Below are 12964 nucleotides of genomic sequence, written 5' to 3' on the forward strand. Positions count from 1 at the left end.
GCAGCAGCAGCAGCAGCAGTGAGTGTAGTAGTAAAATCTGCCTTCCTCACAGTCAGCTCGCATTTTGTGTCACCGTGTCACCGGGAGAAGAGAGGAGCGACAGACTGCTGCTGCGCGTCCGGGCCAAACCAGTCACTAAATCCACGCGACACGCCGCTGCGGGCAATGACATTGGCGCTCTGAAGTGGGAATACACGAGAAAACGCAAAAATGACGGTGGACTTTGAGGAATGTATCAAAGATTCACCCAGATTCAGGTGAGACTGCTTCTCTCTTCATCACAGCGGTGCGCAAAAATGGCACACCTTCTTTTACGCATGATTTTTTTCTCTCTGACACTGAAGGTTTTCCTCTCGTGCTGAATATGTGGCTATATCAACAGGGTAAATGTGTCTGAATTCACCCATGTGCTCAATGATAGGATGGCGATTTTAGTATTTTGGAATCTGTTTTTATCTTTATTTTATTCATATTTTTTGATTAAATCTCTAGAATATGTAGATGTCAACATTTGCTTGATAATAAAAATGAAATAAAACGTGTGTTTTGTCTGTGGTAAGGCAGACATGTGTATGTGGAGCTGATTTTTCAGTGTGGTTTGTAACGTTGTGAGAGGAGGGACAGTCAAGCACAGTCAGGGTCCATTTTCTGGAGTGTGAAAGATGTCAGTGATTTACATGTTTTATTCAAACCATCTATTAAATATCACTCTCTTTCAGTCCCTGCTTACAACACGAGAGTGTTTTCGGGATCCTTGCGGGTGTATGAGTGAGTGTTTGCATACATGTTAGGTGCAATCTCCTCATGTATTCATGTAGAGGAGGCCCTGCAGTCACCTGGTGTGTCTCTGAGGTGCAGCAGGAGCAGCGGTGGTGATGCTGCCTGACTCTCCCCACAGGGATGGAATTTGTATCCTGGGCATTAATCCAGCTGTTTGCTCCTTTGCCCGCCTGCTGGAGCGTTGTAGCCACACTCAGTCCACGTGCCAGTCTGGCTGCTCTGCTGTGCAGCAGGTCGGTGGGAAACTACAGTACATCCTAGCAGCCTTCAGGCCAGCTATCCCCCTCCTTAATGTCAGTTAGATGTGCAGCAATTGTGTGATCAGTGTGCTGCATAGTATGGAAAGAATGTATATTCTGTTTATATGTAACTGGTGGTGTCTCGTGTCAGTGTGTTTATGTTAAAAGTCCAATTTAAGTCAGATTGAAAACAATAATTTGGTTTTCTAAATGGCATGTATACACACTTAGTCCAACTAAAATCGAGCTAGTCTTAGTCGGACTAAGATGCCTGGATAATGCGAGTCGTAGACTGACTACTTGTTGGCGTTCTGCTTATGCAGCAAAATTTCCTCCCCAGTCTTTGACCCAGACGTAATAGGAGATGACTTATAAACTGCTGTACAGTTGCCGGAAAAAAACACGGACTATAGTTTAACTACAACAGTCACGATAAACATGTACTGCACGTACGAAACATTCAGAACCGCAGCATGATTCATCTCACCGTCCAGCTTGCCGTTCACTGTTTGTTTTTCTGTGACGTAAAGGTCAACAGGTTACTGATCCAATACACACTAGCTTATAGAGAGATATAGCCACACCTACGGAGGCGGAGTCAGGTGTACACAACTGATTTTTGCTGACGTATACTCTGACTACGGTCTTAGCTCGATTAAACTGTGCATGCAAACGTACTGAGTGTTGTTTGTATGTAACTGGTGCAGTCACACACAGTATTATTTGGGTCCTTTGGGCAGCCATGGGGAAGTGGAAAGGGAAGTGGAAAGGGAACTTGGCTTGTAACTGTAAAGGTTGTCAGTTCGAATCCCCACAAGGTACCCAATCCCCATTGTTCATTGTTAATTGGACACTCTAAATTGATCCCAGTGGGTTGCTTCATGAAGGAAATCCGGCGTAAAAGTATCTGCCAAATCCTTTAAGTATGTGGACCCAGTCCACTGTTTTGGATGCATTCTCCGTTTTTTATTAAATGAATAAAGCCAGAGAAGAGAACAGTTGCCTGACATGTTGCCTCATACGTCTATAGAACAAAACGGCGTCCTGCCAAAATGGTGTTGTTTAAATCCGACTATTGAATGACAGGATTCTGTGACGTCAGCTCCTGTACTGGTGCGTTCCACTTGTAATTAAAAGTTCTGAGTTCATGGTTGGAGGAAGTTTTAATTTGAGCACTCCTCAGTTTGGGTTTCCACCTTGGAAAGTTGGAGCTACTCGTTTTAATAGTAAAAATTTTAGCTGTTCATTGCACTTCTGACTTATTTGTGTCACAATAAATCAGCTCTACACATATTCCTGTTCAATTTTTATCTGTGGACGTGTTAAAACGCTTTGTTTGTGTGTGAAATCATATCGACTGGTATTGCTAATTGGCTAACTGTGGCTAGCCTGCGATATACTGTATTATTCTTCATTTTTCCCCTCGCAATTAGATATTTATTCAAAATGGTTTAGCCCTAGTTCATATTATATTATTTTTCTCGCTGTTATCTCGTTGCTTCCCTCTTCCTCTCTCGGTCCAAACTCTTGTCCTGTTTGCTGAACTTGACAAATATACATGTCCACAGACAAAACTACAGTGTGGCAAACAAAGAGGAGACTGAGCGAGCGAGACAGACGTTCATCTGGCTGCTCCTCAGTGCTGGTGAACGGCCGGGAGACGGAAGGTCACAGGAAGAGAATCAGCGCACATTCAGACACTTCCCCCTTTTTATGCCTGGTTCACTTTCCCATGATCTTTTGAGGGAGTGTTATTTGGGAAAATACCGTCACTGTAAAAAAATAAAAAAGGGAAGCTAATGTGTCGTTAAATTGATTTTACAAGCAGCAGGGAAAGTGTAATGTTGTGTAATACAGTGACGATGGTGACGGTGAGAAGAATAGTTTCCGTTGCAGACACGTATGTGATGATTTCAGTGAATCTGCACACACGCACACACACATCACTCCGTCAGTCATGACTCTTCTCGCTTTGATCATGATGTTTACTCGCAGCATGAGTGACCTTGTTTTTCATGTAATATTTCCCAGGTTTTTGATCATATTTCGACACATTCATGTCTTCACTGTGGTTTCCAGCAGCCGCGGACAGTCTGCTTGATTTTCTGGTGATTTGTGTGAAGTCATGGTGTCATTTGTTTCTGAGTTTCTCATCATATGATGAAATAATGAGTCCAATAATATCGGTTGTTTAATGAACCACATTAACTCAGTGAGCAAAGACGCATATATCTTCTGGCACCGATGTAAGAGGATGCTTGTCCCTGTCCTAGTCTTTATTCATTCATTCATTCATTCATTCATTCATTCATTCATTATCTACTGCTTTATCTTCCGCACGAAGGTCAAGTGGGAGTGGGAGCCAATCCCAGTTGACATAGGGTGAAATACGCGGTCACAGTCTGGTCACCAGTCCAACACAGGGCTAACACGTTCACAACCGCCAAATGTTACACCTACAATTTACTGTGTCCAATTAATCTCTTGCTGTGAGGTGTGAGTGCTAGCCACTCCGCCACCGTGTGGCACAGCACCTGTATATCCGATGGATATTATATCTTATTGGCAACATAGCAGTGGAAATCAGATTTATTCCAGGGAGAAGCTGCTCTCACTCTTGAATTCCGTGTAATATTAATACTATCTGTCTGAGGATGAATTCAGGATGGATTGGGAGCGTTCAGACCTGAACTTAGTGTGATTTGATCACTGAGATGAAAAAGCAGCTGTGAAATCATTTTGTTAAGGCATGTGACACATCTAAGTCCATAAAACACAGAAGGTGTACGTCACACTCAAATGACCTGGGGGTCACTGAGCATCTAGTCTGGTCACTGAAAAACACATATGTTCAGTGAGGGTGGCTGATATCAGGATACCATCATGATAACTCAATAGCAATATTTATGACCATATTTTACATTATTTCAAAATAAAAGTTGATATGGAACGTTATATTGTTTATGTCCCACCCCCTGGTGTGGGTCCAAGACAACTCCATCATCCAACTGTTACCTAAAAATTATTTCTTTATGTCTTTTATGATTATTTATTGCAGCGGTGTCCCAACGTTTCATTGTCATAACTATCCTTTTTATATGACAATGTAACCTAATCAAAGCCACCCAGGAGTGGCTGGAGCAGTTCTGCTGTCAGTGTTTGACTTGTGTGTCAGGAGGACATAGTCATCGCCAGTCTTGTCTGTTTTCCCACAAATGGTGCACACACACACACACACACACCCTCCCTCTCACCGCAGGTCCAAACTTGTGCCGGTGCTGTAAGTGTGCATACACGAGTGGGTGAGCATGTGAAGGAATATTTAAGGTATGTCTTCGTATTGCGAGTGCTCTTTCACACGTTTTCTCTTCACTTAACTCTTCCATTTCTCTTCTTCCTGTCCCTGCTCTGTCTTTTATTCGTCTGTCACCTGCCGCTTTCATTCCTTTCACAACAATGAAAGGACACCTGTGCACCGGCCTGGAAGTTGTTGGTGAATGGTTGTAATCTGAGTCTAGTGAAAACAATGATTTTATACCTTTTACTGGTGTTAGAATTTCCACACCTATAGTTAAATGAGGGTTTCATTCTGATGTGTTTGCACAAATTTACACTGAGGTCATCACTATAAACCAAAACCACTTGACTTGAAGGAGATCCTTTGATAAGCAGTGCTGGGAGCAACACATTACTGTAAATGTTCCATTACATTACTGTACAATTATCGTAAATAACCCTGTAGTCAATGGTCTGCTGGTCCCTAAGGGAAGCATTGCACCGTGTTTATATTTAGTGTCTTCATTCACTGTCATGATATTAGTATTAATATGCTTATGTGGGTGTGAGCTGTTGCTAGGCAACTGCTCCCCTATAGGAGACAAGTGAGTGCTGAGAGAGGACAAGGACAGGAGACACTGGAGCGGCAACAATTAATCTATTATCAATCGATAACTGCCTTAATCACCATTAATCCATTTCATTGGCAGCTTTTTGTGCTTTGAGTGAATATGTTATGGTTTCTTTGTTCCTTTGTGTCCAGAGCTATAGAAACCCAGAAAAATGAATGTGTTTGCTTTGTGGACATTGAGTTTTTTTTTCCACCATTTTATGACATTTTATGCTCCAATCTATCAGCTCATGGATGAATCAAGAAAGTAATAACCTAAGAAACGCTGTTATTATTTTGAATTTCCAATATGAGATGGCTGCGTATATGTCACTATTTTCTGTTTTAGTACATTTTAGATCGATCAGAATGTATGTTAAATGTGTTAAGGCCATGGTTCTCAAACCACGGGTGGAATGGAGTTGAGGAATTTTAATTGGAGTGCGTAGAAAATGTAATAACTAAATAAATAAAATAATATTAATAAGAGTCACATTATCGCTTGCTCCATCTTAATCTCATGTCACTATACCACTTTTTGAAGTATATGTGAGGAAGAGAAGGATGATGAGAGAGCAAATAATCTGATTGGGAATAAATCTGCCTCCTGTGAAAAGTCTGTAGCTGACTTTGCTCGACCTAATTACACCACTGTATTTTAACGTTGGTGATTATGGTGTTACAACAGTATTAAGGCATTAACTTATGTTGAAACCCTCATTAACTGAGAATTAAGCAATAGTTTAAGGCAGATCATGATATGTTGTTATTTGGTGGGACACACGTGATATTAAAAATTTAAATAATATAGAAATACCTGTTTCTAGATTTAAACTAAACTGTCGATATCTAATATTCAGTATTTAATTGTGTCATATGTCAAAGGAAATGCATATTTTGCCTTTGGCACTTTTTGTCTCAGGTCATAGAGTGTAGTTTACTGATGTGAAGAACCAGCTGCACCAGTCTGCTTCTATTCCACCTTGCACTGTATATATGTATATACATATACATATATTATATATATATATATATATATATATATATATATATATATATATATATATATATATGTCTTACCGTATACCCCCCTATACATATATATACATATATATATATATATATATATGTACACATATATGTACACACACGGTATCCAGACTGAGAGTCTTTACTGTGTGTGTCACTGTTTGTCAGCTTTATAAACCAAATTAACAGCAGCGCAACGCAACCAAATACTCAGATAAACTTGAATAATCAGGTGTCATTACTGACCTGTTGGACGGGATGTGGTTGTGTAACCCTGAAACACGTTCAGGTCTGAACATGAAATTTTATTCGTATGTTATAACAATAAAACAATTTCATCACTCCAGGTTTGAGGTAGCGACGTCATAAGAGAAATGCCACGTTATTGTTCCATTATAAAGAAATGCAGGGACATATTATACCATCTAATCTTATCCGGTTGCAGTCCAGACGTTCTGCACCTGTCTTACCGTATACCCCCTCGCTGGTTACCATGGTTACCGGCAGAAAAAAAACCGAATGAGAGGTCACAGCATGTCAGTTTTTAATAGAGTAACCTTTTAAGCACCAATGTAAACAAAATAGACTGAGCCATATTTGTTGCTAATTTCATTGTATGCTGTGCTTACATTACAATAAAGCTTATTCTATTTTTTTAAACAACACACAAATCAGCAGAAAGTCTTATACACTTCATTTTGAAATTTAAAGAGAAAATATGAAACAACGACAAAAAGGTCAAGTGTGGTTGAGTGAGGTATTGATTCCCAGTGATTTTTGTTTTTGTGAGCCAGGCTTAGAGCCTGAGGCTTGCTGTCACTAATGACGTGGCTGCCGTCAACAAATGAAGGAGAAACTGATTTCATTTGAACATTTGAACACTTACATATGGCAGCAGTGGATCAAGAAATGTTATTAGTGACAGTTACACTTAAAACCACACAAACGTCTAAACCAATCTTATAAAATGGAACAATTCTGAAAACACTTAATAAAAAGAAGCTTTTATCCCTGCCATTTCTGGTTTCCCGCATTACTTTAAAACAGAGCCTCAGTTATTGGCAGATTAATGTGCTATGTGATGCTTTAGATATCTTTAGATATCTGTCTGGCGCCCTGCTTTCTATTCCCCACCTGCATCATCATCATCATCATCATAACCTACAATCCTTTTACACACGTCACCACTTTCATTTGTCTGAGATAATGAGTTCTTTTTGGTCAAGTCGCTTGTGAAATATGTAAAAATCAACCAGGCTGCCTTTTCTAGTCAGAGGAGGGGAAACAGAGAAGCCGTTGCCATGGGTGATGATGAGTCTTTTGATGGGCCTGGCACCTACACAAGTCCCTGTCTCACTCCAGGGTGGGTGTGTGCGTGTGCGTGTGTGTGTGAGACAGAGAGAAAGAGAGACAGGCTAATATCTGTCCACTTCATCACAGCTCCATACACAGCTGCTGTGTGTGCCAGAGACAGACAGAGAGAGTACAGTATCATTATTCACAGTGTGTAAGGGAAAGACACATGGTCACCTTGAGCGAGTGCAGATTTACAGTAGAAAATAAATTGTGATAAATTGCAGAATAAAATTAGTTGTTGCTAGAGAAGGTCTGACTCTGATGTCCTGTGTGTTTAGTTAATGTGATGACGCCTGAAAAGTGTCCCAGTCTGATGACGATGGTGTGAAATCCCAGCTTTTACCTCATCACTTCAATGTGAACATTCCCTGTCACACTTATCTAGACTAGAATAATTGACATTCACAATATTAATTCAATAATTGTAAAAATATGCTTCAGGGCTGAAACAATTACTCGATTAATCAATTACGAAATGAACGGTCAACTATTTTGATAATCGAGTAATGGGATTGAGTGTTTTTTTTTTTAAGAATTAAAACAAGTTTTCATATTTTTCAGCTCCTTAAATGTGAATATTTCCTGTTTTTTTTGCTCCATGTAACAAAAAATCATTAAAACGTAATAATTTTTGGTTTGAGAAAATTTTTCGGACATTTTGCATTTGCATCATTATAGTTTTTTTAAACAAACGTGTGATGGCTTCATTTCTGTCACTCTCATTGTGTGCGTATTTATGTTACTTTTAGAGCTGGGGAGAAAACTGGGTGAAATTAGAACTGCATTGTTGTTGTTATTACTCAGGGTTCCACAGGGGGCGATAGAGGTTCCGCATGGAACTTTAAACAACAAAAAAAATCTATTTCTCTGATGACAATCATCATAATAATGGAAATTCCTCACAATCCACTTGTTGTGAGAGCTTTTTAAACTCTGTGTCTCATCCCTGTTCTGGAGAAAATCTCTCTCACAGCCACCATGACCCTCTTTGACCCCGACTTTGGCAGAAGAGCGTTCAGACAGATTCCAGACCACTCACTCACGTTAAGTTGCTAATGTCAAGACACTCATTATGAGCCACTCTCACTAATGCATCCATGTCCACAGGAGATGCGCTGGTGACAGAAACAAACTAACCCACCGTCCTGAAACCACTCTCCTCTTACCCTCCAGACATGGAGACCCTACTTTCACCAGTCCTGCTTTTTGTTACGCTGAAGATGTCCTGCTTCAGAATTCTGTCTTTCCTTTAAACCGTGCACTCTCAGCTCCTCCATAACTGTTGGAAAACATCCTATAGCAGCGAGCTAATCTCTGACATTTGGCCCTAATCTTGATGGATTTGCCCCCTGAGCAATAGATTATTTCTTTGAAGCTATAGGAAGGTCAAACAATTTATTTCTGCTTCCACAAATGGGAAAGATGTATTAACATTGGCGTAATATTTCTATGGCGGGTTTAATGCATGAGCAGAAGTTTATAGAATTATTTGCATTCTAGAGATGGTTGGATTATAGCCTTGGAAAATATTTAATCTGAGTTAAAAGGGCAAACTGCAGTTGTTGTAATTGAATTGCTTATATTCTTCCACTATACTGCCATTTGAGTTGTAGTTTATATTCTGTATTTTATGTGTTAAACTGTAACTGGGGAGTTGTCTTCGCCAGGTCTCCCTCGTTAAATAGTTTTATTTTAGGGGAAATCCTGGTTGAATAATCCCTAAACCAATAAAGAAAAGATAGCATAGTGTGGCTTTTTTGTTTTTAATCTGATTTAGCAAATATGGCAAATTCTCTGTTCCGTAATTGTTGCATTGTGACAGATATACTGTATTTACTGTATATAGGGGGTGGATTTTGCATCACTTTACCTAACTTTTATGTGGTAACTCACTTTCTAACGATGATCATCGTGACCTAATTTGCATTCATACATTCATCTATGTTTATGTTGTGTTTTTTTGTGCTATAAAAGAAAACATGACCCAGTCTTGTCCATTGAATCAGGGCTACAACTAACTAACTAACTGATTATTTTCATAAACTATTAATCTGTTGATTATTTTCTAGATTAATCGAGTAGCGTAAAATATCAAATTAACAAATATCTTGTTATTAGGTGCACATGTATGTATGATGTGTCAAATCAGGTTGACGATGATACTGGGGATGTTTTTTATTTACCTGTTGATGGCAAGAAAAGGACATTTAACCACCAAGTGACCTTTTCAACTCTTCTAACCAGTACATGTTGAAAAAAGACAGCATTGGTGGAGCATCAGAGCTTGTAAAAATATGTGACAGCCTCCATCAGTGTGTATAAATATTTTAGTTATCAGTGTGTGTGTAAAGAGAGAGAGAGAGACCTCAGCGGAGTGTGTGAACCGCAGGAAACTAGATTTGGTGCTGCAGCATTTACTGTATGTGCTGCATAAGATTCTAATTCTAACAAACAAAATACAAAAAAACATCCACAGTGGAAAGACGGCTGGTGAACAAAGAGGAGGTGAACAAAGGGGACGCCCCACCCATGTTTTTCCTGTATGTGTGCACTGAATTAATGCTCCTAATAACAAAATGACGTCATGGACACATATGGCTTAAGTGAGTTAGAGCCTGATTGTTTCCCTGCTCACAAGTCTGTCATGTATTTAACAAGAAAAAGGTGAATCTGATTTATGGCAACAACTAACCGTTATTTATATGGATTGATCTGACAGTTATTTCTTCTCAATTAATCGATTTGTTGTTCAAATTATGTTTTGTTTTATCCACAAATAAAGAATGATGTATTTGTTATGAGGAGCAAAGAAACCAGGCATTATTGACATTTAAGCAGCTGAAAAGTCAAATAACTTGTTTTGATTATTAAAAAACAACAACAATTTAAACCAAATCATTGGTGTAAATTGGTGTCATTCATAAAGATGATTGGTTCACATGTCAAAAGAACAATAAGTAGAAGATTTGAGAGGAAATCTTAAGCATTATATAAGAGCAAGTGAGTCATCGGAGAATTGAGAGTGTGAAAAAGATATTTCTGGGTGTTTCATGTAAAATTCAGCTTTTAATCCAAATTATTTTCACCAGCACTGCATTTGGAAATAAAACTGCTACAATTCATTTATTTTAGGTTACAAAGAAAAAATCATGTTAAAACTTGAGGATTATAACATAGTTATGTTAATGTAGTGAGTAATGAGTCACAAAGACAAAATGCATATTGGAGAGAGGTCATTTTATGCGATAAACGGTCATTTAAAGCTACAGCATGTATAGAAAAACCCATGATGGTTGAACTCCAGTTAAAACACGATTAACTGTAATCTGATTGTATTAATGAGACCATTCAAATGTTTTGATAAAATCTTTGGCCCCGTTAATGACATTTCTTCTTGTTAATTTGGTCTGGTTTGCATTTGTGCTGCGTGTGTAGCCTACACTGTAAAAACTGATGTAAAATAAGCCCAAATTCTGGGCTACATTCTGCCTAAAAAGAAAAACAATCTTGTTTTGCACTAGCAAAATAATCACATTCTAAGAAAATAAAACCTATATATTTCTTTGTTTTAATAAGATATTACAGCTTACTTTTTAGCTTTAATCACAAACAACAAGCTAAAACAGAAGTACAATTCAACCACAAACTGTAAAATAAGATTTGTTCCGTATTTGAAAGATACGTGTTCTGTATTGAACAAATAAGGAACGCGCTTTGTTCCATATTTTTGATAATCAAGTCAGTTCAAAACCATAACTCATGAAGTTTACGTGGTTTGTATGAGGGGGTGCAATGCACGTTCCTTATTTTCTTATCAGGAAGTGCTGCTGTGCTACATGTGTTGCCGGCCGGGGGACTTAGTGTGCAACCCATTTATGAAATGGGATTATCTGTAACCACACTTTGTGATTAAATCAACGGGATGGCCTACACACCCTATTATATCTCACACACTATCAGCCTCATACCCTGGGAATCTCAACGCAATTTCACATCCCATTCCATGGTGTGTGTGCAGGATCATGCACAACTGCAGATATGGGAGTGACACAAATATGTGTGTTTGTAGTTCAAAGGAGCTGTGGCTATCATTCGTGGGTATTCTGTACAAATTGGATTTCTGTGCTTGTTGGAAATGTGTTTTTCCACTTGCCATAGATGGTTTTATTTATCCGTAATCTGAATCTGACCTTTACAGACTGTCCTACCTGGGTTATTTTAGGAGCTATGGCATAAGCTGATGGTATGCTGCACAGTAGGATGCAGAAACCACATTTAAAGGTCCAACTGTGTAACATTTAGAAATTGAAGATAATACCCTTATTTATGTTTATTAATCGATTACTAAGTTAATCATCAAATATTTTGACAATTCATTAATCAGTTTTTTGTGAAATTTCTTATCTTAAATGTGAATATTTTCTGGTTTCTTTGCACCATAACAAAGAAATCATAAAAAACTGAATCAATTTGGTTTGTTGACAAAAACGAGACATTCAAAACATCATCATTTCCAGGATTAGTAAACACTGATTGACATGATGTCTCTACTTGAAGGAATGAATGAATGTCTTTATTTCGGTTACATTCATATATATTGCAAACATCAATCGAGATCATCATCAAAATCAAGAAAATCAGAAATGTAGAGAAAACACATAAAACATTGCACCTATACAATTATTGTACAAGACTTTCAATTGGCATTATAAGCTGTCATTTTTTTACATTTCAAACATTTTTGAACCCCAAAAGAGTTTCACACAATTTCAATTCATCATTGAGTTCTTTCCATAACTTTACCCCCCAAACTGACACACATCTGTATTTGATATTTGTTCTCACTTTGCAAGTTTCAAACATAAATAATCCTGTTAAATTATAATTTCCTTCTCTTAGTTTTTCCTTCTCTAAATGTTTCCCCAAATTTCGACACACTATGACCTATAAGGCATTACCAGTGAACAATACAATATCCTACTTCCAGTCTGATAAACTTCAGCCGTGGTTGATGATGAAGAGAAATGGCTACGCCTCCTCCTCTCTTCTCCTCCAGTGGAAATATGCAGAATTATCAGAAAATTGGTCAAAAATGGTCCCACGGGGCCTTAGACGTGATAAACGCAATGCAACAAATCACATCCTGTTCAGTTAGAATGGAAACGAGCCATTAACTAAATGTGGTGCAAAGCATGTGTTCTCTTGCTGGGATGAATGTATTTAGTCAGGTAAATCTAATAAACTACACTAATCTAATTTACATGCACCTTCGATAAGAGCCTTGCTTTACAGCGTTACAGTTTCTTATCTTCATTCGTCCTCACTGACATCAGTACTTGGCCGGGAGTTTGTGAAAGTCCTGCCAATGCCGGTTGAAAGTCAAATCAGAACTATTAAGAAAATGTCCTGCAGCTTGTTTCTCTTCATTTTGGCACCGCACTGTCCTTGGGCGTCACTGCCAATTCAAACTCTGCTTTTGTCTTCGCCGAGCTGCGGCTTTTGCTGTTTTTCTTTTTAAGCGTGCTGTGGCAGTTACATCCTTTGTTTTAAAACACTGCCGGACAAACAAGCTGACTGACAGAGGTTAAGAGCTCATAATGGAAGCCATGTCTGAACTATGAACCCCCGAAAGTTGCTGCGGAGAGTTTGCTCCGCAGGAAGTCATTAAATCTCA

General features: G+C 38.6%; 1 protein-coding gene across 1 annotated transcript in view; it reads left to right on the forward strand.

The window, feature by feature from the left end:
* acap3b (ArfGAP with coiled-coil, ankyrin repeat and PH domains 3b) overlaps positions 1-12964 on the forward strand; it is a 63769-nt gene continuing 50805 nt past the window's right edge. The window contains exon 1 of the mRNA XM_044023523.1: positions 1-257. Coding sequence (XP_043879458.1) covers positions 211-257 — 47 coding nt within the window. The 5' untranslated portion in view covers positions 1-210. The remainder of the gene's footprint in view (positions 258-12964) is intronic.

The sequence above is a fragment of the Solea senegalensis genome, linkage group LG4 (genome assembly GCF_019176455.1).
Source record: "Solea senegalensis isolate Sse05_10M linkage group LG4, IFAPA_SoseM_1, whole genome shotgun sequence".
NCBI lineage: Eukaryota > Metazoa > Chordata > Actinopteri > Pleuronectiformes > Soleidae > Solea > Solea senegalensis.